General features: G+C 36.0%; 1 protein-coding gene across 1 annotated transcript in view; it reads right to left on the bottom strand.

Annotated features, from left to right (window-relative positions):
* Positions 1 to 27,798, bottom strand: part of NYAP2 (neuronal tyrosine-phosphorylated phosphoinositide-3-kinase adaptor 2) — a 156,883-nt gene that overhangs the window by 97,978 nt on the left and 31,107 nt on the right. The window contains exon 3 of the mRNA XM_072621522.1: positions 6,670 to 7,764. Coding sequence (XP_072477623.1) covers positions 6,670 to 7,764 — 1,095 coding nt within the window. The remainder of the gene's footprint in view (positions 1 to 6,669; positions 7,765 to 27,798) is intronic.

Below are 27,798 nucleotides of genomic sequence, written 5' to 3'. Positions count from 1 at the left end.
GCTGACTGCTCTTGGAAAGAAACTATCATACAGGAAAATGTATTCTGAGTTTTCATTTCATTTCATTTGATTTAAGAAATACCATGTGTCAATCATGTATTGTGAGAATTTTCAGGATGGGTAAGACAGGAATGGTCCTTGGTATCAAATGAAACAACACATGAATTTCAGTCAACAGGCTTTTATTAACCTATTGTGTTTCAGTCACTGTGCTAATCACTAGGGATAACAAAAACAGACAAAAAACAAATTCTATCTCTCAAGGAGCTCACCGTCTAATGGGGAAGTAATATGCCAACAACCATGAACAAACACGACGTATAGAAAATAAATTGAAGATAATTAAAATAAGGAAAGAATTTGCATTAAAGGGGACCAGAAAAGACTTGTTGCAGAGCTGAGATTTTAGCTGGAAACTGAAGGAAAGAAAGGAAGCCAGGAATTAGAAATGAGGAAGGAGAGAATTTCAGGCACAGACACAGCCAGTGCAAATGTATGAAGTCTAGTGATAGATTCTCTTGTAAGAATAAGCAAGTGGGCCAGTGACACTGAATTGTGGATTATGTGGAGATGAGTAAGTTTTAAAATTGCTTAGAAAAATAGGAGAGAATCAGAAGGTTATTTAGGAAGGCCTTTGGAGTTTATTGGATAAAGGGATGACATGTTCAGACCTTCACTTCAGGATAGTCCAATGAAGGATCCATTGGAGTGGGAGAAACTTGAGGCAGGGAGACCCAGTTCTGAGGCAGAAGGATCCACTGACAGGTTATTGCAATAGTATAGGAATGAGGTTATGGGGGCCTGAAATACTGTCACTGAAGAGAAGAGTATAAAAGAAATATTTCAAAGGTGAAATCAACAAAAATTGGCAAAGAGACTGAAAATGAGAACTTTCTATCGATTGGGTACTACGATTTCTTTCTTTGTTGTTTTCATAGCATCCAAAAGTCAGTTCCCAGCACCTCCTAAACCAGTCAGCTGTATATGAGTGATATCTCTAGCATTTCGTTATTCTTGTTATATTGTATCACATTATTATGTTATTTTTTATTGTATTATATTGTAGTATGTTATATCATTATTTTTAAATTCATTAATGATAAATTACCAATGTTAAATTTATGGAATCAAAAGTCTATTTCTTATAACTCAAAAGGATGGTGAGACAATAGTTGTAAACTTAACCTTGTAAGACTCCTTAAAACAACTAAATTCTCATGTATGTTTACACATGTTACAAAGAATTTCATCATTTCATGAACACAAAGCTTGTTAATTAAAAAAAATTGGTGATTAAATGTCTTATTTAAAAAAAAAAAGAGCCTAAGAATCTAAACACAGAAGGGAAATGTGTCTGTGTGCATTAATCACTAACAGCTGCTGACCACAAAAAAATGATCAATTATTTATGAAATTATGTCTTCTCCAATGATTCGATTATATCCATCCCAGGTGGCCCTATTTTTTTAACGTAAATTAATGAAGGCAAGACAATGTCATAGATCAAATCAACTAAAGTGTCCCACAAACTTTCAAAATCAAGAAATTTGCTTTCTTTCTCCCTACAAGGACTGTTCTGCCAAAAAAAAAATTCCTGCTATAATTTAAAAATATTATTCATTTTAATGTTCTATCAAAATCATAGTTTTAAAGAGGCAGCATGGTATACTTGCTAAAGAACAAGCACTGACATCAGGAAAACCATGAACCAAACCCTGCTTTTGACACATCTATGTGACCCTGAATAAGTGACAACGTTTCAGTGTCTCAAGATTGCTGATCTTCATTGATGGGGTGAATACCTATGCCAGGACATTCATATACGGATTAAAGCACAGGTCTGAAGACTTGGGTTTGAATCCTATCTCTTACTCTTACTATTTGTGTGGCCCTAGATAATTAACTGACTTAGCCCAGTATCAATTTTCTCATCTGTAAAATGGGGGAGAGTAGATTTGATCATCTCTGAATACCCATTTGACTCTAAAGTTTTGACAGTGATCCTTGGTAGAAACACAGCTTTCCCCACCTTGCAATTTTAGCACTTAGGTAACATGTGATAATGTTTATACATGTACCTGAAATGATGAAAACACAGCACAGGATGAACAATTTCTGTCACTGTCACTTGAGTCAGCAAAATTTGCTGTGAAAATATTAGTATTTAATCGCCTTGATCATAAGCAAAAATACAGCAGGAAAACATCATTCTGACTTCTTGCTTGCCTCTTTCTCTCATTTTCTCTTGACAAGATATTAAAAAAAAAGAAAGAAAAATAGAGGAATGCCTGACCATTACAACAATACAACAGCAGGCAGGATATGGACGAGAGAGGCACACTCTTTTATGCCTCCAATTATTCATAAATATTCATGTATTTGCAAGCATAATATAAGAATGCCTTGGAAATGTGCATTTTAAAAGTAAGGTTTCTATAGAAAGGTATCTTAAGGTTGACTTTAGAAACCAAAGAAACAAAGGGAATGATTTATAATCTAGAACTGCTAATTAGCTGCCTCTTTTTCTTTTATTTCAAATTTTTGTCAATAATTATAACAGACAAAAAGCCTGAGAAGTGATGTGCATGAGGTACATCTTTTTAACTGCTTAGGAAGTAAGCTGGCGCAAAGTTCATTTGACATAAAATTTTCTATAAGTAAAATGGGAGTGGGGGGAGGGAGCTTCCTTCCATTTTAGCTCTGCATTGGAAGGATTGAGAAACTTGAAGTATACGGCTATTACCTGCATTTTATTTGTTCGCCTCAATCCTTGCAAAATGACTGTGACTGACCCAGCAGGAAGTAGATACTGGGGGAATGAAGGTAGAGTATATCATCTCCTGGGCAGCAAAAGATAATTCTCAGTCATTTGCAAATGGGCTGAGCCTTTGCAGGCATGTGAGATTTTGCCCATCCAGATTTGTTCCAATAAACCATTCATTGCCTGTGCCATACCAAAGGTAGGGATGTTCATAGTTTCAGAAGGCACCCATCTTCCTCCTTCATCTCAGACTCTATGTTTCTTTATTTCATATGATCGTAAACATACAAGGGGACTGAATCAAGATAAATGGGTTCAAATACTAGCATTAATACCCTGAGCTTCGATAAATAGATATCTATATGGATATAAATACACACATACAAATATATGTATATATACACATACCTATCCATACACATGCATGTGTGTATTTATTTGCATCTATCTATATGTGTAGCTATCTATCTACATTTGTCTTAAATGAAATGTTTGGGCTAAATGATCTGAGCCCATTTCCAGCTCTAATATCATGATCATCAAATGCTACAGTTATAGACAAGTCATCTTTGTATAGCCTGAATTTCTTTTATCTCTGAAATAGGGGTAAAACTACTCTCAAATACAACTATTTTATAATTCAGGGAACTACAGTAATGTCAGTTATTAATAATTCAAAAGTAAACACTAATTGGATATTCATTTGCACTCTATTTTTCTCCATTTCACATGTGAACATAATTTTAATTTTAACTGTAATGTAATGGCATTCTATCTAGTGCCTCAAAATGTACATTCCTAAACACTGATTTGGGAATGGGTAGAAATCGAGCACAGAAATTGCTAAAGGTTATAAAGAAAAATAAACTAGATTCCAATTGACTTTTTTCATCTCTTAGCCTCTTCAGAAGAGAAGAGAGTTCTTTTATGGAGTCAATGAGAGAAGGCAGTAAACTGCCAAGCTCCAAAGAATCTGACAGATGGATTTTTCTTGAAATAATTTCATTAGCTCAACATTTCTCGTCCATATGCATTTTCCAGTTACTGGGCACAGTTGCCAGCTGGGACCATCAAAGCCGTACCCCTGAAGTACATAGGTAAGTGAGCAAACAATGCTCCCCCCCAAAAAAAATTGCATCTTAATTACAGAGATGAAAGCAACTCTAGGACAAAAATATAAACTTATGATTGTGAGTAAACAAATCCACATAATATCAGTTTTTATTTGCAGATTTTAAGTGGTTTGTATAGAAATTTTCCTTAACTCTATATCTCACTACTTAGATTGTGTCAATACAACATCAGGCAAATGAATGAAGAGTGAAAAAAATATTTAACCAATTATGCAAATGTATGACATTATTAGAAAGCACATTTGGAAATTGGTTTTACACAATGTATTCTTATAGATCACATGGTACCATTTCTTTTGGCCAAATTATACTCTTTATGATCCTGATTTCCTTTACTTACATGTTGTAGTAGCACTTTTTTAAAATGGAATTGCAGTTCTGTCTTGTAATTGTAATTTTCATCTGTACCTTATCTGAACAGAACCTTTTTGGGGGCTTACTGTGGGTAATCCTTTAGGATTAAAGCATTGCTGAAATGTTGAAGTAAAGTAGAATTAGATCTATCACAGGTCTTTTTCCTGACCACTCTTTGCTGTTGAATTCTTCTTAGCACAAAACTCATAGGATTTGGAGAGTAAGAAAACAAAACAAAAAACCTTAAAGATCATCTAGGGTCTAGACCAACCTCATAATTTTACAGATGAGAAAAATGAGACTTAGTGATTTACCAAAGGTCTTATATGTAGCTGCTACCAAAACCAACTATAACCAAGCATTCCTGATTCTCAAGCCAGTGTTACTTCCATACTATCTTCCTTTATCCTTTATGGATTCTGGATATAACATTGTAAAACAACAAATATTTATTAAGGGCTTACTACATGCTGTGTCCCGAAAGTACAAATGCCAGCATGAAAGAAGACAATTCCTGCCTTCAAGGTGCTTATGTTCTAAGAGAAGACAACACACTAAAGGAAGCTGAAGGGGGTGGTGGTGAGAGGAGATGAAAGTATCTGGCACAAAGCATTGTAGGAAACCTTTGGAGAGTCAGGATTGTAGCCTGGAAAGGAATGAAGAGATGGTTAGTCTGGGCCTCCTCTCTTAAATGTTGGTTATGAGAGGAACCAACCAAATGGAGGAGAAAGGGAGGGGAACAGAGAATCCAACGTGCAAGACTCAGGGGTGAAGTGAGCTTCCAGAGTGACGTGGGCTCTGGGTAATAGTAGAAAATAGATAATGAGAATCAAGAATATAGTAATACGTTATCTCTGTGAATGTGGAATATGAGGTGGATTAAAATAATCAGTTGAAGATGACATTTCAGTATGTAAAGTCTAAATATGGTCTAAATTTCCTTAAGCTGAAAAAACCCAGAGTTCGATCTGCGAAAGGGGCAACACCGAATGTCATTTTCTTTTTTTTCTTGCTCATTATATCTTCTAATTTCAAGTAGGCTGGGGAGTCCAAATTGACCGGGGATTTCCTCATCAATTTCCCAATACATGCCCAATATTTCCTTCCTTCAGTTATTTCTCTTGTGACAAATACTTGCAAATTTTTCCTACTGCATAGGAAAAGAGAGAGAGACTGATCCTGTGACTTCACTGACACAGGGAACTCCCAGATAAGTTTCAATGCCTCAGATTTCAAATGGTAAAAGAAAGAGAAAGAATACTTTCCTTACATGATTTAGTGAGAGTTTGGGATAGGAAATGGGACCTGTGATTTCCTAGTATAGATGAAAGTTCTCCCCTCCACTGCACTTCATCATCTTAGTTTCCTGTAGCACTGAAAGGCTAAATGATATGCCCAGAGTGGCAAGTCAGTCTAGAATGCATTGTTATCTTTCAAATAGATGGGCTTTATTTTTTTGTAAACATTACTAATGAGCATCTTTCTCTGATTAAGGTTTTATGGGTAAGAGATATAGGAGGAAATTTAAGCAATGCTAAAACAAAATGAACCAAAAATGTAAGATAAATGAACATCAGGTTATACAATGTTTCTCCCCCCACCCCACCCCCAAGGAAAAGTGCTTTAAATAAACAGTTGCCTATTTGTAGCTTCAAAGAGACTTTTTATAGGTAAGGAAGTGATTTTTTTAAGGTTTCTTCCTGATGCTTCCTCATGAAAGCATCAGGAAGAAATGCACCATTTCAATGGAGAATTGAACATCAGAGACAAACCTTGATCTCTATGCTAGATTGAGAGGCTTGGTAGATGAGTTGATAATTAGAAAGAAAGTAAAATGCCATAGAAAACAGTTAAGAATGGATTGTAATTATTTTACTTGGTAGTTTTTCCCAAAGTAAATTTAATATTATTTATTATATAATCAATATATAATTTATTATATATAATACATATAATTTGTTTTAGATACAATACAAAATTTATTATATCAAAATAAATAACAATAAAATATTAATATATAATTATATATTATATAATTAATATTTAATTTCTAACTTCAAAACATTGACATTTCCTTTTTTTATGATGCTGAAGTAATGACATTATTTAAAGTCATTGTATTATAAATATTATCTCATTTGATCTTCACAACAACTCCGGGAGATGAGTGTTATTGTTATCTTACATGAGGAAACTGAGGCCAAAAGAGATTAAGTGACTTGTCCAGAGTCACTCAGCTAGCAAGCTTCTGAGGTCATTTTTGGTTCTGAGTCCAACATTCTGTCTACCATACTAACATGCTAAAACTGTAAGGCTCAAACTCAAATTCATATTTATTTGCATATATTAGATTTAATTTGTAAAAGGAAAAAGCTCATACTGACTTAAATTGTATTTAGAAGAAAAGAAAGCCAAACTTACTCTCCGCAGGTTCTTTTGACCTTCTTCCACTGGAGGACTTCCTCAGCAAGCTTCGTCCTGAGGTAAAGAGGCTGGTGAGCTCTTCTAAAGGACTTGTGGGAGTTCTGGAGCGGGAACCACTCTGAGAGGACCCATAGGTACTGACAGAGGCATTTACCATCTTCCCTCCTTCCTGTAATGTGTTTCTAGCTGTAGTATGAGGCACTGATGGAGAACTTATTGAGATGCTTCCTGAATGTAAAGATTCATAGGGTGGTGGTCTTTTGAGGCTTAATGGGGTAAGTGACCTCCCCATACTAACAGGAGAAGGTGAAGCAGAGTGACTTTTAGGGTATCCATGTGGAGATGGTGTTCTATATAAAGTGGAAGGATGGGGAGGTGACGAAGAATGAACAGAAGAGGAAGAAGATGGTCCATGAGCTATTGTCTGGTCTTTCTCTGATTTGGGATGACCAGAAGTATGAGATGGCAGTGATGATGGAGAAGCTCCAGCCTGCTGTTTGATGTAAGACACATTTTCCAACACAGGAAGCTTTGTGACCTCAAGCGGAGTTAGAGGTGACTCATCAGAATTGGGGGAACACTGGACAGGTGCTGGTGGGAACACCAACAGTGGGGGTCTATGAGACAGTAAGTTTGGAAAGGGAGGGGGAATATCACAAAGCAAACCCTTTGGAGTACATGGCACTGAGGACTTGGCGAAGTCTAAGTCAGGCACTGTGGGCGTAGCACACTGAGAAGAGCAGCTGTGATGGTCAAATTCACATTTTGACTCTTGGCCGACATCATCAAAAATAGGATATTTCATTTCCTCATAAACTGCCTCACTTTGGTCATCTTCCTCTTTTTTGAAGTCTCTTAAAATATTCCCCACCATTTCAATGTACACAGGCTCCTCTTCCTCAGCATCTAGAGCAGGACTGCTCACCTGTGATAAGGATGTGTCCCGTGTCAGCGAAGTCTTTGTAGGCCCATGCTTTTTAATATAGGTTTCATCAAAAGATGTGCTTAGCTGGGTATTTGGATTTCGCTTAGGCTTAGGAGGAGGAATCTTCTTGGAGTATTCATCACTGTGGGGTCTGGGTTTGGCTGGCCCTACAATTAAAAGAGGAGATGAGTACATCAGGAAAAGTTCTTTGTTGTTGCTCTTCTTGGGTGTTTTTTAAAGAAAGGGTCTGAGGTAACATTGAAAAATATCATTTATTAGAGGAAGGGATATGGTAACATAACTACATTAATCTCCATCAAAAAAAATTCAACCCCAAAACACTTTCCATATTTAATTTAAACCTGTTGATGAACTATTATAATACTCATTTTCATAATAATTTTTAATGAACCACTGATGAATGCTTGAAATTGGAAAAATATTTCCATGTCTGCCTTTGAAATTACAAATTGAAACATTTACATGAAACATAGGTGGATAAAAGCAGTCGCAAATTCCATAAAATTTAACGTTCAAAGATCAAGCAAGAAAGAAACTCATGAAAATTGCATGGATTCAATTGGTATGAATGGCCACAAAGACCTCATTAAATGGTGAAGTTATTTCATTTTAACAACATGGATGTACCAAATGATCACATCTTGTATTTAAAGAAAATTCCTAGCCTGCTATTCTTAATCTCAACTTCTGTGCATATAAGTAGCCTGTGCACTCTGTGGCCCATTGCTTCATGTGGAAATAGTCTCCCAGATTTGAAATTCCCATAAGATCAATGCTGATATTTAAATCTCCATATAGATGTCAATTACACTGAATGCATTGGTCATGTTTGATATTGGTCTATATGAAAACTTTTGCACAATTTCTTAGATCTCTTCTGTAGACATATTGGAATCTCTAACAAGTTTTAAACAGTAGATAACTATTTTCTACCTCTGAGGTTTTAAAAGCGTTTTTTTATACCTTTGACTTTCCTAACAACTCTGTTAAGTAGATGCCATTGATACCCTCATTTTATGAAATAAACCACAACAACACACAACACTATGCATCTTAAAGGTTAAGTAACTTGCCCAGGGCCCTTCTGTTTTTAGGTGTCTAAACAGGTAGAACATGAAACAGATCTTTCTCATTCAAAATCAAGTACTTTTCTATGTCACAGTGTCAACCCTAAAACTGCTCTGAGGGCAACAAGAACACTTCACTGAGATTCAAATAATTTATATCTAGAGATAATGAGCTATACATCATATATCCTATCAGGAGTACCACATTTTGACACTACATAAACTTAGGTCCCCAAACTACGGGGTGGATTGCTCTGGTAGCATGGTTTAAGACTAAAACAATTTGCTTACACTCATGCAAATTAACTGGAATCTTATTATTTCATCATCTCATTGTGCTGACATATGGTTAGGCTGATTATCATTATTGTTTACAGGCTGGCAGAATATATTTTGCTCATCGTGGGTGATATGATAGTGGCGGACAATTTCACTTTACTGCTTACAGGTAGGAGGCAATGAGTAAAGAACTTCTCTGTAATTTACAACTTCAAAGGCATGGTGGTTTGGCACAAGCTGTGAGAATTCACTCAGATTATCTAGGAGGCAGTTTTAAAGTGGAATCCTTTTCACACTGGTGGGTCTTCAAGAACCACTTTATCAGAAAGGAGGAAAGGAATGAATTACGTATAGCACAGGGCTTTTTTTTTTTGGTCATGGACCCCACTGGCAGACTGACAAAGTTGATGGACTCCATAAGAATGTTTTAAATAAAATGCATAGTATAAAATAAAATACATAAAATTACAAAAAAAAATCCTAAAATTGTCAAAATCCAATGACTAGAATATTAAAAACAAAACAAGATTGCAGATCCCAAATTAAGAAAGTGTGATATGGAACAAAAAAATTGGATTCAAAATCAGGGTTGATATTTCCAGGCTCATCTTCCATTCTTACCAGCTGTGAGGCTATGAGAAAGTCATTTCATTTTTCTGAATTTCTCAGTTTCCCAGCCTGTAAAATAATGATTTCTCCTATCTCAGAGTTTTTGTTAGGCCCAAATAAGATAAATTACATAAATACTTTGTAACCTAAGGCACTATACAGATGTCAGGTAAGATTAGGAAGCAGCTCCAATCAACAAATTCTCAATTTTAAAAAGCTAAAGCTTACTCAGAAAGTTGTTAAGTCTGACCAAAGGGAGTTCCAACAGGTAGTTATTAAGTGTTTGATACATATTGGCCTTAGGCTATACACTGAGGATACAGGTACAAACCATAAAGCAATCCTTATTCTCACGTAGTCTACGTTAAAAAAAAGGGGGGCACATAAGGCAATCATGCCCCTATTCTTTTGATATTACTAGCAAGTCACTTTCTGACTATTTGTTAAACTTTAGCTGTTCTCAAGTTCTTCCAAACCTTTTGGTCTCAGGATTCCCTTACGCTCTTAAAAAGAGAGGAAACTCTTCTGTATCCAAAAGAACTGTGTATATGTGCTTGTGTGTGCATGTACACATGTGTTATATCTATTGATATTTTTGACATTCAAATTTAAAAGATTTTATTATTATTATGAAATGTTTTTGGCCTCACAACCCTCCTGAAAGAACTCCACTCCTTCCTGGATCACAGTAGGACTTTGAGTAAGAACCAGGCTGATGAGAGTCATTGTGGCTCTTCAGTCGGATTAGAAAAGGCAAGGCAGTCATTAGAGCTGCTCTGTGACAGCATAGAATGAAGAGTACCTGTCTCCAGTTCTACTGTTCCTCATCTTGGACTAAGAAATGGCCTAGGGTTTGTATTTCTTAAATCTGCTAATTTGCACTTGGCCTCTCACCAGCCTGTTACACTCCAAATGCACTATTTCCAATTAGTACAAAAATTAATGAGAAGAAAATAATTATAGGTGTCTTCTACCAACACTGTGACAGCTTCTTAGAGTTGATATGAAGTGTAAGGGACATGTGATCCACCCCTTTGCTTCACTTATCCCCCAAACTTTCACAAGAAAATCAGAGCACACACAGGGGACAGGAGTGAAGGATGTGACCATTTTCTACCATCAGAACTTCTGTGCCTAGGACAAGCTCAGTAACACATCCCAAAAAAAGTGGTACAAAATCTGCTGTCAAATCAATTGAGGTTGAAGGGAACAGAGAAGCTAGGTGGCTGTTTCTAGGGAAAACAATGCCAGGGAGGAAAGAGAAGGATGAGACTGAAGAGGAACCTACCTGAGGTGTTGCAGTAAGGGCAAAGACACTTTCCTATTTAAAACAAAAATCACTCTTGCTGAGTAGATGCTCAGCTTACTTAACACATTCTCGTACATCTAGAGCTTAGATCATAGATCTCAGAGCTTGGATTAGTCCATTTCCCTCATTTTATAGATGGTGAAACAGAAGCCCTGGAGAATAAATGACATCACGTCAAATAATATTCATTTCTGTGCTACTGAAGGACTGAAAGTGCTGACGACGTGCCCCTCTCTATGTTGGAGCCCTTGGACAACACCATAGCTGCCTTTCTCTAGCTTTGATTTATTTCTTCAACCTCTCTTAATTCCAGTACTTTTCCTCAGTTAATCATTTCCTATTTATCGTGTACATGGCTTTCTTTATATATATTTGTTAGCATCTTATCTTTCCCACTAGAGTGTAAACTCTTGGAGTAAAAGGACTGTCTTTTGTCCTTTTTGTATCCCCAGTGCTTAGCACAGTGTCTGGCACACAGCAGGCCCTTAATAATTGATTGATTGATAAAAGCAATTCCCTCAGTGAAGTTCTACTAATCCAAGTGATTCTACCTTAAGAATCTACCTTAGGAAATTCAGGATGAGGTCAAAGGGCCCTACTACCTGGCAGCATTATTCACCAGGTGATTGGTTCTCTCCTTTTTTTTCCAAAAGATATTTTCTTTTTTGTGAGAGGCAGAAAACTAAAGCAGGGAATGATTTACTAAAGTAGGTTCTTTGTTCCAAAGCACTTTTAATATATATTAAACTTTATTACCAATTACACAGCTTATTTTTAAATTTTAATTTAATTTTTAATATAGGAAATAAAACAAACATTTCCATAACATAGTACAATTAAAAATTTAAAAAGGTGACTGCAAATAAAACTGCAAATCTACTGTGCACAACTCGCTATTCATTTCAAATATACAACAAAATTATCTTAGATGAAATTTACGTTTCTTTTTTTCTCCTTTTTTTCTTCCCTCCTCTCCTCATTCATTTTTCTATCCTTAGTGCTTACAACAGTACTTAGTACATAGTAAGTGTTTATCATATGCTTTATCTATCCATCAGTCTAAGGGCATAATTTCAGTTTTTTTCATATAGATGAAATGTGACATTCAGAAAAAAATTATAATGTAAATCCTAATCAGGTGAGATGGTAATGTACTACAGTAGGCCAAGTGTCAGAGTCTGAGTACCCAGGATCAAACTCTGCCCTAGACATTTACTAGTTACATGAACTATTTGCTTTAATTTCTATCTAGGCCTATATTTCTTCACCTCTGAAGTAAGTAACTTGTATCAATGATGCCTGTGGTTGCTTCCAGCTCTAAATCTATAGATCTATGCTGAAAATAACCCAGTCTTCACCAGATCACCATGAAAATGGTCATTCTCAGGCAAATGCCTAAATTCAGTATCATTTCTTGGCACTAGATTTTTTTAAAGAAATTTTACTATTTTAGAATCTGCAGAAACCCTGTCAGATGTTGTTTACCTAGTCCATCTTGACTGTTTGAAATCTGAGACCTGAGAATGATTCTCTTATATAACTCAAGTGGTAAAAGTGCTCATAACACACCTGGATTTTTTTTTCCCAGGTGACTTACTTCCTCAAAGGACTTTGCTCTGATAGTAGAAGATTTCCCTAAGTGAAAGTCAACATCCTGTTATCAAGCTATCCTAACTCAGTATCAAAGTATTACGTATAACAAGTCTATAAAGTTATATAGGATTCAACTAAGATTTTAACTATGCCTCAGTTTACTACATCATTAATTTTCCTTTGCCTATACAAAGAAATACATGAACATTAATATTAGTTGATAATCATGCCATATTCAACTTTATTTTTTAGTTTTTATTTCATGAAATGAGGGGATTGGTCCCTTCCTGAGCTATATAAAATTATATCAATTTCAGTCCTCCCTCCAGTGATAAAAATGTGGAATAAAGACAAATATCCATTCAAAATATGGTACTTTTCCATCCTCAATATAGAGGAAGAATATTATCCATGTATTTGATTGATTCTGCCTGGCTTCTCAATTGCCACTGTTAAAAATGGCAACATCGAAAAAAATCATTGCAAGTCTCAATATTTAACAGAATATAACTATGCTAATGATGATTTTATTGTTTTTGAATGAATTTTCAATTCTAACGAATAAGCCCAAAGATAGATGCAATCATTTCAGTTCAGCCCCAGAACACAAATTTTCAAGCTTAAAATAGCTTAATGACAGCAGCACTGAATAGGCAGAATGTGACATTTTGGAAATGAGATCTCTGAGCACAAAGGTTATGCATTGCTTTCAGACACGCCTAGATGATCTGTCTTTCACAGTTAATTTTGGAAATTCCGAATGCTGCTTGTCAAGCTATCCTTCTGAAATCTTTCTTCCTATTTAAAGGAAAGAATGAATGTGGGAATGTAACTTTAGCATTTCTCTGTGTTCCTGACCCAGCACATAACAAAAGAGAGACAATATTTTTTTTTAAAAAATCTATGAGGTTGGCATTTTTAACATAATTCTCTGCATCTTAGTTTGAGAAAATGCAAAATCTTCTTCCAATTCTGTGTTATTGTAGACTTGTACCAGTGAAGTTCACAACTAAACATAATGAATTTCCAGAATTCCATTTCTATATATTGAATCAAATAGATTTATCTCAGTATTTTTTTTAGGTAAAGAGATGCCAGTAAAGGATTCTCTAGTTTGAAAATCCTTGTGTTGATACTATTAACTTAGCAAACAAAATCATCTGGAGTTGTAAATAAGTTGTTTCCTCTGAAAAGATAGGCAGCATTGCTTGACTTGGAGTCAAGAGAACTTATATTCAAATCCTATCTGACATTAGCTGTGGATTAACATCTTTTTAAAACACAATGAAATCTACTCTCAAGTAAGACAACAAGCAAAAATCTCACAAGAGTGAGAATATAGTCTCAGTTGTTTTGGCCTTGGGTGAGGGGGGGAGAGAGTTGGTAACATATAATAGAAAGCTGCATTAAGTAAGGAAACACCATGATATAATGAGAAGGGTTTAAGATTTGGAGTCTGCAACTTCAGAAAAACCTGGAAAGACTTTCATGAGCTGATGCTAAGTGAAGTGAGAAGAACCAGGAGAACACTGTACACAGTAACAGTAACATGGTGCAATGACCAGCTTTGATACTTAGCTCTTCTCAGCAATGCAAGGATCTAAGATAACTTCAAAAGACTCATGAAGGAAAATGTCATCCACATCCCGAGAAAGAACTATGGAGTCTGAATACAGATCAACATATACTATTTGTGCTCTCTTTTGTCTTTTTCCTTGTAATTCTTCCCATTGGTTCTAATTCTTCTTTACAACATGATTAATGTAAAAATATGATTAATAAGAATGTATATATAGAGCCTATCGATTGCATGCCATCTTGAAGCAAGGGGAGGGAAGAAAGGAGGAAAAAATTTAGAACTCCAAATGTTAATGGGAGTGAATGTTGAAAACTAAAAATTAATTAGTTAATTAATTTTTAAAAAAAGATTTGCAGTACATATTGGGTTCAAATTCTGCTTCTAATATTTGCTAATGTATGAATATGGGTGAACCATGTAGCTACTATGAGTCTCAGACAATTCAACTTAGATATCTTTTAAGTTACAGTCAGATAGCAATGTATGTTGTTACTCAAAAAGAAAAAAAACAGAGATCCTTGACCTACCTACGTATTCTCATAAAAAATAATTACAAGGTTAAAGGGGAGGGAACATATCTATGTTGTATCATACTAGCCTTGTCTTAATATAGAAAGTGAGAGACGATTTCCCACTTCCAAAATAATGGTGCTCACAATAACTCTCCTTTCACAGCCCACTATTCCAGGAGATAAAGGTATATTTTTCTTTTTCTCAGTAGCAAGTGCTGCAATATATTCTTCAAGACTGTTATTTTATTTATAAAATCATTTAATAACAGAGAAGATAAGACTGTAGAATTGCTGAAGAGGTCCTTTCCAGCCTAGACCTCTTATGATACTTCTGATGACCTAGTCTCTTACTCTACTGACCTGAAGAAGATTTCAATCTATCTGAATCTCTTTCACAATCCAAACCAGTCTACCTGAAATGCTCTCCTCCTCATCCATGCCTCACAGGTTCTCTAACTTCATTCAATTAATTTCATTCAAAGCATGTGTCTACTGCGACTTTCTTTTTAAGGTCTTTTCTGACCTCTCCGAGGACCCTGATTACTAGTCATCTTTCTCTCTCAAAAACCACCTTTTTATTAGTTGGACATTGACTTATGTGCATACATGATGTGTACCCCAATAGATGAAAAGTTTCTTGAGTACAGAAATTGCTTGTGTTTTGTCTTTATATCACCAAAAAAGTGGTTTAAATGTTGTAGGCATTAGATAAGTGTTTATTTGATTTGAAAGTTGGAAATGAATAAATTAGCTCAGTTCTCTTAAGAGGATGGGAGAAGGTTTTGTTTTTTTTTTTTACAAACCCCTGTTCTGTGGAGTGCTTAATTTATCTTGAACTACATCAGAACAGAGCTAACTGCTTAGGGAAAAAGTCTTTATGTTTATTAGTATTTATCAGCAAGGCATCTACCTCCCCTACTTCAAAGACAAAACATACTGTCATTCTCAGAAGATACCACACCTTAGTATGTTACACACATGCTTCAGAAATCAAAGAAACTAATTATATCAAGAAGTTACCCTTTCACTCAAAGCCTAAATAGTTAGGCATACATGCAAACACATGTGTCTGTATGTGTCTGTGTGTACATGGCAATAATTCATTAAAATACATCTCACCAGGATGCCAATGCCAGGTTCAAGCCAAGAAATTATGAGTGGTACAGTAACAAATAGACTTAGACCTATCTACACTAAATAAAGAGAAGAGAAAGAAGACAGTCTTCAGACTGATGTCTAGGATGAAGAGAGGCATAGTTCATAGCATTGCTCCAGCTAAAATACTTGTGCACACAGAACACTTACAGTGTGAAATACTCAGTTACAATGGCATCATAGCCCATTTGTCAGTATGGCACAATGGCAAAAAGCCTTGTTCTGGAGTTAGAGGGTCTGAATTTATACCCTAGTTTTTAGGCTTACTACTGCTGGGACCTTGGGAAAATCATTTAACCTCTTGGACTTCTTTTTCCTCATCTGTAAAATGGAATAGGACTAAGAGCAGGGTGCATATGTTTGTGTGTGTGTATGTGTGTGTCTTTGAGATCTCTCCCAGATCCAAAAATGATGAATAGTTTTGCCTCCTAGAATGATGTAGATGGAAGTCATTGAGAAGGTCCTGAGAAATGCAAAAGTGACTGAGGCGCATCAGTCTCCATGAAAGATCCATAACACTCAAGAGGTGCTCAGTGGGTGTTGAGCTCTTGTCCATGAAAGCATCTTCCTACTTCACTACTGGGATTGTAGGGTTAGATAGAGGCTCAAGGAGATCCTGGAATCAAGTGGATTTGAGTGGAACAGAGTTACTGGGACCCTGGATGAGTATTCATGAATTGCTGTTTGTCAACGCAATATTCTTAAGTCATAGAGGTTCCTAGAACATTTCTGAATACAGAATGAGTTAATTTATTGGCTATGTCCTATTTTACACTACGGGGAAGGATAACAGTAGTGTGAGTTTATTGCTATAGGGAATTTCCCAGATGAAGAAGGCTGGCTCTTTCTCTTTCAGCTTATAAGCTTAAAGAGTTCCCTAAGGTAGAAGAGAAAAATCTAGTTAAAGAAAATCCTCCTTCCTCATTCAAAAAATAATCTTCCTAATGAACCAGTATGATTCCAACAATGAAGTAAGGGAAATCAAACTTACAACTTTTATTAACTGTGCTATCATAGCCAACTTACTTGACCTCTCTAGACCTTGTCTAGGTTTACTTGTCTATTAAATGAATATACTAGCCTATGACAACTCCCTTACAGGGTAGGTATGAGTCTCATAAGATTAATGTGGGTAAAGTGGTATATAAATGAATTTAATCACTTTTCAGTCATGTCCAACTCTTCATCACCCCCTTTTGAGTTTTCTTGGCGAAGATACCAGAGTCATTTTCCATTTCCTTTTCCAGCTCATTTTATATATGAGGAAACTGAGACAAACACTGTTAAGTGACTTACTCAGGGTCACCAACTAGTTTCTGGGGCCAGATTTGAACTGACAAGATGAGTCTTCCTGATTCCAGGCCCAGTAATCTGCTACATCACCTAGCTGCCCTATGTAAATGTCTACACATTATTTAAACACACACACACACACACACACACACACACACACACACACACCCAGAAAGGATGAAATTGGAATGGAAACAATATTATCTTTTTGTTGTCTTTTCTACAACTTGTCTTCTTCCGTTTGCTTTTTTCTTTTGCTTTGTCCTTGTTACTCAAATTTTGAATATTTTGTAAATATGTCGCTAGTTGTAAAATACAGAATTTAATGAATCCTTTACTATGTGGTTCCTGTAGAGTGATATCTCTACTGATGATGTCATAAAAGAATAAAATACTCACATCCGTCACATCATATTTGAGCAAGGATTTGGTAGGTCTATGGAGACATCAGAAACAAAACCATTATCTACATTCTTACTGTTTCTGGACATTTACTTAACATCAGTTTTGTCACTGTTCTGGTACTTCTGCTACGGATTGCCAGGGTGACCTTGGGCCAATCATTTAACCTCACAATGCTCTAGGCAAATCACCAAGATTATAAAATGAAGAGAAGTAGCCAATTTGAACTGGCACAGAGTATTGCCTCACCCTGAGCACTCCCCAAAGGATGGAAACACAAATCCAATGTCAATTTTGAAAATGCAGATTACAAAACTTGTGCTACCTATTTCACAGAGTTGTTAAGAGATGATATGCTAACTCAAGCTATGCTTTCATTTTTGCAACCGTAGACCGAAGGGTAGAGGAGGACTTTAGAGACATTTAGGTAGGACATTTGTCTCAGATTACAGCTGGGTGAGCCCAGACAAGTCACCAAATCTCAATTTCCCCATCTATAAAATGAAAGAATTCAATTACATCAAAAGTTCTTTCCAAGTTTCTAGCTATGATCATATGATCTAGTATCACCAAAACCCCTTACTGTGAAGATGAGTATTGTAAGCCTTTTTTCTATTTTTTTTTTTAGGAATGTAAGTCTTAATAAGATTAAGTTACTTAATTGAGATCAACAGGAAATAAATAGCAGAAGAGTATTGAATCCAAGACCAGAGATCTTTTTTTTTTTTTTGGTATTTCACCACTTCCTGCGAATGTTATCTTCATTTTATATGTGAATAAACTGAGTCAGGTTAAAAAAAAAAATCCTCACACTTTCATCAAAAAGGAAAGGAAGCAGAAAAATAACCAAGAAATTTTACTCTACCCAAAAAGCTTCGTCACCTCTAAAGAAGTGAAGATGTATCAATCGTTTACTTCAGGCTTTTAAAAAGTAAATTTGGAAGAAAAATCTATGTATGTGATCAAATATCAGGACAATCTTTCATTTCCTGAAGTCACTTTGCCATTGCAACCTTAATAAAGTAAGGCATATGAAACAATATCACAGAAAGAAGGAACAGAAAGAGAAAAATGAGATTTAAAAATCGTCTCCAAATAGACCTAGGGACCACCTTAGCTGAATGGTAAGAGGAAAGCCGTGTTTGCTGATCTCTCAGCACTGGTGTTTGTATAGCAATGTCTGAAATTAGGGAACGCTCCCAACAAGAGTGAGAAATGGGTAACAGAACAAGGGCAAAATTTTTGGTTGGTTTCTGCAAAATTATAAGCCAGCGCTTTTGGAGGGAACCAAATCTAACGTATATTTGCCAGAGGTAATGTCTTAAGACCATCTTAGGACTGAAAAAAATATTATGGGAAGCAATAATTGATATTTTAAGTCCAAAATATTTTTCCATACTAAAGGGAATTTGAGTGTCAGTGTGTGGCCAGTCAAGACAAATTACCAAATAGGGTGGATGCATAGTGATCCCTTTAGCAATTTTTAGGAGAGAAAATGAATGGGGAGATTGTGTTCCTCTTTTTTTGTGTTTTTAAAAATTATTTATTTTTATTTTGGTCTATTTTTTGGTCTGGCCCATGATTTCTTTAGTATCATGAACTACCAGTAAAGGAAAAAATCTTTACTCAGGTCAATGAGTGCCTGTTGTTGGCTTGCCTTTACTTGGTTTGCCTGCAATGTCAAGTGTTACAAAGACGCCTCAGTCACAGACAGTAAATGACTTGGCTCAGGCCTGGGTAGATATTATAGGCCACAGGCAAGATTTAACTCTAGGTCTTCTTGATGCTGAGAATAGTTCTATTTCCCCTGTGCCAGGCTGCTTCTTTTGGGGGAATGTTTCTCTTTGGGTTTTTGTTTTTCTTTTTACCTTTCGCTAAAATTTCCAAATTGACACTAAATACAGAGGCTGTCAAAGTTTAAAACTACATCAAGACATTTAGGATAGCTGTATTTTTTCAACAATGTGGAAGCTTTCTTTAACATTAGAGATTGACGGTGGATAGACAACCAGCCTTAGAGTCAGAAGGACCTGAGTTCAAATCCAGATTCAGATATCTACTATTTGCCCAGGGTACTGGGCAAGTCACTTAATCTTGATTGCCTTAAAAAATATAGATCAACAAGTCATCTGGAATAGTTACCAAGATCTTCCTAGTTTCAAAGTTGGCTCACTATATGCTATACTATATTATTCCTAGTACCCCTCAGTACTATATTTGTTCCTATATCATTTGTTACTGTTTCCATAAGTAATGGTAAAATCATTGCCAAGAGGCAGGAAACCTTTGTTCAAGCCCTGCCTCTAACTTTGGTGACCCTGTTCATCATTTAACATTTCCTTGTTTGTCAAATGGAGATGATACAACTTGTGCTATCTATCTCGCATAACTATTGCAGATATTGTAAAGGGTAATATAAATGTGAACTACCCTTGTGGCAATGTAATGGGAAAAAAGTTTAAGGTAAAAGAAATGCATTACAAAGATTGAGAGAGTATGTTGGTGAGGACCCAGAATCTCACATATACATAGTGTCGTTGTTTAGTAGATTAGTCCAGTCTGACTCTGTCACCCCATTTGGAGTTTCCTTGGCAAAGATATTGGAGTGGTTTGCCATTTACTTCTCTAGCTCATTTTACAGATGTGGAAATTGAGGCAAACAGGGCTAATTGACTTGCCTAAGATCACACAACTAGTAAGTGTCTGAGACCAAATTTGAACTCAGGAGGTTGAATCTTCCTGACTCCAGGCCTGGAGCTCTATCCACTGCCCCACTAGTTACCCCATAAAGAAGGGTAGTCTAGTAGAAACAATCAGAGGACCTTGGTCCAAACCAACTCTGATACGAGTATCTTTTTGATGTTGGACAAGTCATTTAGCTTCCCTAGTCTTCAGTGTCCTTATCTGTATAAAATGAGAGGTTTGGAAAGGCAGCTTGCTTTTTGTTTGTTTGTTTTGGGGAAATTTTTTTTGCTTTGTTTTGATAAATAACTAGACTTGAGATCAGAAACACCTCAGTTAAAATCCTGACTCAGACCTTTACTCATCTCTTTGGGAAGTCACAACTTTCTGCCCCAGTTTCTCCATCTGTAAAATCAAAAAGCTGGGCTTAATGGATTCTATGTTCCTTTCTAGATCTTTATCTAAAAAGTTATAGTATAATTTAAATATATAAACCTGGCTACATAAAGTATTAAAGTACTAAGTTTGTAAGCAGAGAAGAACAAGGATTTAAATCCCAAGTCTGTTACTACCTATGAGGTCCTGAGCAAATCGTTTAGCCATTCTAGGTCTCAGATTAGTCATCTGTAAAATGAACTTAATGGCCTTTAAGGTCCTCTCTAAAAGCTATTTTAGTATCACTACACATTCCATAATTCACAAGTTTTGTCCAAAAGTATTTTGCATTTGTATGCATATGAGAAAGAAGGTGGATGATGGAGAGAGAAAGACAGAGAGACAGAGAGAGATCAGAGAGTACTGTCATTTCTCTTGAGTTCTAAGTCAGAAAATCTTGAGAGTGGTCTAAGAGTGCTTAATCATAAGTTCAGTCTGAGCAGTGAGCACTTAGTATAGGCACTACATTAATATGACTATATTTACATTTACAAAAAGCTACCTAACTGGAGTGTGTCACTTCTGTCAACAACTTCCCACTATTAGCTAATCAGGTATTTAGATTTGAGCAGAAAGGAGAAAAAAAGTCAGTTTAGTCACTTTAATGTACATGAATCCACTTTGAAAGAGAAAATATTTGCATATCATGACCAAGTTACTTTTTTGCCCCTTTCTCTTTCTAGTATGGCTTTATATAGTCAAGAGACTGTATTATCAAGGGTTTGGCCAGAGAGGAGCTGCAACTCCTCTACTGGAAAACTTATCTGGCACCAGTCAATAAAGCAAGAGCCCAGTCTTTATTACTTTTGGAGGGGGTGTGAGGTGGGGTGAGTAAAACCTTGAACTATAGATTTAAAAGAAAAACCTCTTAGTAATTAGAAGCTATTTCACCTGTTATTGGAAATCAAGAATAGAAATGCAGAATCATTTTACCCACTTATAGATCCCAAGGGAATAATTAACTCCTCAGTGAGCCTAAACTGGGATATGATAATGCAAAGAACTGCCTTCTCTTTTAAGTACTAAGAATGGGTAACAACCTACTAGATTCACCCAAGTTGTAAAAGTTGAATCCATCCAAATCAATGGTGCCAGAAAAATAGCTCAAAGTATGTATCTCATTGAGAGGATATGTCAGTGCCATCATATCCCAAATAATGTGAAGGTATATTTCATTCATCAATTCATTCCTACATCAATTCAGTCATTCATTCTTACATTCGTTCTACAAGTACCTTAATATGTACCTTTTATATGTCAGGCATTATGCTAGCACAGCCCCTACCTCAAAGGACTTTTCAGTTGGAAGCATACAATATGAACACTGATAAGTAAATGTAAAATGTGTACAAAACGCATACAAAGTTACTTTCAGGATGGATGATACTGACAACTGGCAAATGGAGAAAAGGAGATTGACTTCTAATAGGAGCTGGCATTTGCACTTTGAAGGAAGATAGAAATTCTAAAAGGTAGATATAAGAAAGGACTGTATTTCATTCATGAAGGAAAACTTTTCTAAAGTCATGGGGGTTGAAATCGATGAAATGGCTAAGAGAATAGGTCAGATTACATAGAACTCTATCAAACTATAAAGCACAACTGTTCCATTAAGATAGGTTGGAGCTAGATTATTAAGTAAGATCCTAAAAGGCAAGCAGGAAAGTGTACATTATCTAAGAGCTAATAGTGATACACCTTATTGAGCAGGGGAGTACCATGGACAGAGGAATATCACTTGGAAAGTCATGTGGAGAAGGGATAAATTACAAATGGAAATTCTTGGATGTTTATTTTAGTAGCCTCAACAAAAGATGATGAAAGTCTAAACTAGCATGACAGTTTTAAGTACAGATAAGAGTACAGATGAAAGAGCTGCTGTCAGCTCATGATTGACAAGGCTTGGCAACTGGATCAGAGAGTGGGAAAAGCTGGGGATGATTTCAAGGCTGAAAAGTCTGGTAACTGAAAAATGATACTCATCAGAAACAGGAAAGCCACCAGAGAAGCTTTATGGTATGATGAATAGAACCATTAATTTGGAATCAGGAAGTCCTGAGTTTGAATTCTGCTTTAGATACTTACCAACTATGTGTCAAAAAGACACATTTCTCTGGGTATCAGTGTCCTCATCTCTAAAATGAAAGAATTGGACTTTATTCCATCCAGGTTTAGAGCTTCATATTATAAGTCTGTTACTCTTATCAGTTAGGAAAGGGAGAGAGTTTTGGAGAGAGCAAATGAGTTTTGTTTTAGACACGATGAGTACGAGATGAATGAGACATCCAATGGAAGATACTCATTAAGTAGCTAGTAACAGCACTAGAATTCAGGGGAGAGACTAGGGTTGGGTTAAAAAAAAAAAAATTTCTGTAATACATTTGGATATAACCAAACCCCTGGGAGCTGAGGTAACCATTAAGAGAAAGAATGAAATGGAACATCTTGGAAGGTAATAGATTCCACTATATAGGATGTCCTCAAAAAGATGACAAATGGTGACGTATCAAGAATGTTACTAAAGAGATTTTTTATTTAGGCATGGGTTGAATTAAATGTTCTCTGCTTCAAAATCAGAAATTATGTGTGTAAGTATGTAGATGTTCATTAAATATATTTGCCAGTATATTCTGAGTTTTATATAACTGTGGTGTAGTAGAAACAGTACTGTACAATCAGAAGACTTTGTTCAAGTCCTTACTATATATCTTTTAATTATATGACTTTGGACTTGATGCTTTATTTCTAATAGCTCATATGCAAAATTATGATAATATTTTTATTACCTATTTCAGAGTTGTTTTGTAGAAATTACTTTTTAATCCACAAAATATTTAAGAATTAGTTACAATCATTTGTGGATACATAATTTATTGAAACATGTAAATGTATGATATACATGCAGATATACTGCGATATTCTTGTGCATGCATATAACATATATGCATAAGTATACATCATTAAATGTGCTTTTAATAAAAGCTTCCTTCACATTTATTTTATATAGACTATAAAAATTAGCTGTGTCTATATAGCTGAGAATCTATTACTCCCCTTGGGGAAATAATAAAATGAATGATTGCCTCATCACTCCAGATTTTATGCTTGTTGAACTTTGAGCTCCATATTTCAATTTCCTTCTTTGCTAAGTTAATATTCCCAGGGTACTCAGGTCAGAGTGAGAAACCTTTCTACAAAGGTAAAATTCAATACTTTCTTGAAAAATGAAACTTTAGGAATGGCTTTCAGAATCCACTACCTTAGATTGTGAACTATAGACCCTAGTTTTTTACCAACCTATTTTTGTAGTGATGGTGGTGAATTAAAATAATTAAAATCTAAGCAATAGAAAAAATGAACTTATGAATGTGGGGGTAAAAATACAAATACATGAAGACAATCCATGATCACCCTGATGTCCTAGCCTCAGCGGCAAACTATACTTCCCATATCACCTACCATACAAAAGATTCAGTTATTGTATCTTAAAAAACAATTGGTGTTCTTTCATGTTATATTCCAGATGTGAGTAGGCTTTTAAAATATCATTTCTGTACCTATTTTGACTACAAAGCATTAAAATCTAATGTAAAACTTCATTTTTGAGCATAAAGAAATTGACATTTTCACTTCTGAGACTGTGAGACTATTACAAGATAGTGAACAGTATTAAAATAAATAAGATGCAATAAATCAATTGATTGATTTTAGGGCTGGAAGTGACCTCAGTCAAGGATGTGGAATCTGTGGCCTCAAGGCTAAATGCGGCCCTCTAGGCCCTTAAGTGCAGCCCAGCCATAGTTGAGGACCTAGAGAGCCACATGTGGCCTCAAGGCCACAGGCTTCCCACCCCTGAACTAATCCAACCTCCTCAATTTATAAATGAAGGTAAGGAAGTAAAAAATATGAATTGCCCAGAGCTGCACAGATAATAAGTTGCACAAAAGCGACTGGAAATCTTATTCCCGCTTCACTGTTTCCACATCCTTTTCTTCTTGATGAAAAGTGTTGCCACTTTCAACTCAGAACTGAAAAGCACTGAAAGTATTTTGTTTTGTTTTGGTTTTACAAGATATCTCAGAGAAAAGAAAAATGTAGCCAAAGAAGCAGCATCCTAAATGTGGATTTGCCTAAGAAGCCAATGAATGAGTTAATGTAAGCATTTCTACTCTCCATTCACAAAGCGACATTATAATTCAGTACGGCTGCCGTTTGATAGAGCCAGTTTTGAGACATGGAAATAAGGCCTCTCTGCCTCTGGATCAGAAATGCCATCTGTGATATGTGCACAAAGAGCATGCCCATGGCTAGAGAAGATGCCAAGGAAAGAGTGTACAACTCAGAAATGCCAGAATAGGAGCAGTCAAAACCTATAAAAGCCAGGGTGTTAATACAAAATAATTCTTTTCAAAACAGTTTGTGTTCCCAGAAAATAGCTACATATCTTTGTAACTAAAGAAAAGAAATGGGGGGGAGAGTGATTGAGAGGCTAAGCTCAAGCAAAAACAGGGTTGGGACTGGTCTGTGGTATGGAATCACTCAGCAGGGACATGCCCCACTGTTCTAGCACACCTGTGGTGCCCAGCTGGAGTCCTCTTCAATCTCTGATCTGAGTGTTCTTGAACCGGTTTGCCTGTAACAATTTGCAAATCATACCAACGTACAATGCCACAATGGGGCAAGACAAAGTGTGTGGAACCAACCAGGCACCCCCTGACATTTACCTAAGAGAGGGAGCTAAAGATTTGACAGATAATCACTTGCAAACCAACTGATTTCATGTACACTCCTGACAGTCACCATTAAGAAAGCTGAATTTCTCTCAGGAATTGGCAAGGTTCCTAAAGAGAGACTACTTTAATGCAACAGCTCAGTCTTTGGCCATGGGAGATAACAATGTGTCCAAAATTTTTATATATATCGTACAAACCAGCACTTTCCAACATGATTAAAAGTATTATCTTTATTCATTTATGTATGTCATGTGTGTATATGTATGTATGCATGTATGTATGTATATCCATATATCCCATCCATACAGTAAATCAATAGACAAGAGTTCCTTTTCTCTGGGAGTTTATACTTAATGGGGGAAGCAAACACACAGCCTAGAATAATCACAAATATTTGTGAAAAACAACTGATGAAAAAGAAAAAATAGAGCAAAATGAAAGAATGAACGTGCATTTGATGGGATGAGGTCCACAAGGACCACTGATCTGTGTATCCCCTTTATACACACTCCACTCTATGCCCCACGTTTTGATCCTGTTTAATTATTTTCTCCCTCCTTCCACTTTAGCATTTCCATTTCTCTCTGACCACATCAACTAAATCCTGAAATGCTTCAAGAATGTATCACACAAATTAGCACTCCTTTGCCTTACTAAGAACTTGGAAGATGTATCCAGGTTCAAGGGGGCTCATTACTAGACTACTAGTGGCTACTAGGAAATAAATTTTTCTTCAGTAAAAGTAAATGAAATCCACCTAGTAAGCCAGAGAAGCAACAATTTGCCAGGCATTGTGCTAGCCGCTGCATAGGTAAAAGTGAAAGCAAATCCTAAATGAGATGGAGAGCACTGGGAACCTGTTGATAAGGAAAGGCTCCGAGCAGAAGGTGGCATTGGAAGTAAGACTTGAAGGAAATCAGGGGTTCCAAGAGGCATAGATGAAGATGGAATGCATTTCAAGCAAACACCAAAGAGGCAGGAAATTGAGAGTCTAGTATGAGAAACATCAAGAATGCTAGTTAGACAGGACCAAAGATTGCAAAAAAAAAAAAAAAAAAAGAAAGAAAGTAATGAATATGGCTAAAAAGACACATTAGGTCAAAGCTCTGAAGATTTTAAAGATTTCAATGACCTGAAGTCTCTCCCTTCCTTAACCTTGGCAGTGGAATTTGTCTCAGACAGGTGAATTGAGGGCAGCTTTCCTGCTGCTACCTCAGAACAGATTTTGTAGTTTGCCCTGAGTGCAATGGTTCTGAATTAAGAGGTTTCTATTTGCACTATGGAAGGTGAAGAACTATGCCAGAGAAATCATACATCCTTGAGGTGCTGAAAAAATATTTTAATTAAATGAGATAATACTAGTAAAGCACTTAACACAGTGCCTGGAGCATAGTAGGTGCTAAGTAAATATGGATTTTCTCCTTCCCCTTTATATAATACTGTTTAGGGTAGAGCAGATTTTCAACATGTTATAGTGAGTCAGATTACTGGAACCTTCCAAGCTACAATTTCTTCAATTCAATCCAATTCAATTAAACAAAAATGTATTAACTTAAGTATCTGAAATTAAAGAATTTACGTTCTATTGAGATTTACTGAAGATCTGGTTGACTTTCTAGACTCCTACAGGTAGGTAGGAAATACAAAATGAGAAGCCTAGAAAGAGGGACATGAAATCGTTCAGAATATACCTTGGATTTTTGGTAGAACTCCATTTAAATAACCTTAAATAAAATAAGATATCCTTCCAGATGCTATAATGGATAGAGTACTGGACATGAATTCCCAAAGACCTGAATTTGCCTCTTGCCTATGACACTTACTGGCTGTGTGATCCTGAGCAAGTCACTTAATTGTGATCTGATTCAGTTCTCTTATAGATGAAAGGATAAGGAAAGAAATGAACTAGATGTCCTTTAACATCTTTTTTTAGCTTCAACATTTTCATGGCTATAGACATCTTGGTAATTCATTTTTCATGCTTAATGACTTTTGACGGTTTCCTTTAGCCTTGACCATAACCTTTCTACTGTGATTTAAGCATATTTCCTTTTAACTTTGTGAGGATTGGAGGCATAAGGGTTAAGTAGAAATTACCTTGGCTTTGATATCATAAGATCCATGTTCAAACTGGTCCTTCCACTTACTACCTAACTATGCTGAGGCAAATCACTTAGATCTCTTGACTACAGAGTCCTTATTTGTAAAATCAAAGATTAGATTAACTAATATCTTATGGTCCTTCAAGCTTCAAAACTCTGTACTATTAAGAAAAATAACTTTCCCTGCAGAGAAAGGACTGAGAACATTTTAGTAGAAAATGCAGTCAAGAGACATTGAGACCTGTTGAAAATCCTGGTTCTCCAATTGCTATGTCCTTGGGCAAATCATTAGCCTTAATTCCTTTATCTATAAAATGAAGTGGTTGGACTAATGACTTCCAAGTTCCCTTTAAATACTGATTCTATGATGCACTGGGAACATCCTTCTCCCTTCCTCTCCATTTGTTCCTTCCCCTGGCCCAGAGGTTTG

This window comes from Notamacropus eugenii, chromosome 6 (assembly GCF_028372415.1).
Source record: "Notamacropus eugenii isolate mMacEug1 chromosome 6, mMacEug1.pri_v2, whole genome shotgun sequence".
NCBI lineage: Eukaryota > Metazoa > Chordata > Mammalia > Diprotodontia > Macropodidae > Notamacropus > Notamacropus eugenii.
Note: the sequence above shows the minus strand (reverse complement) of the source record. Positions and strands in the feature narration are given on the sequence as shown.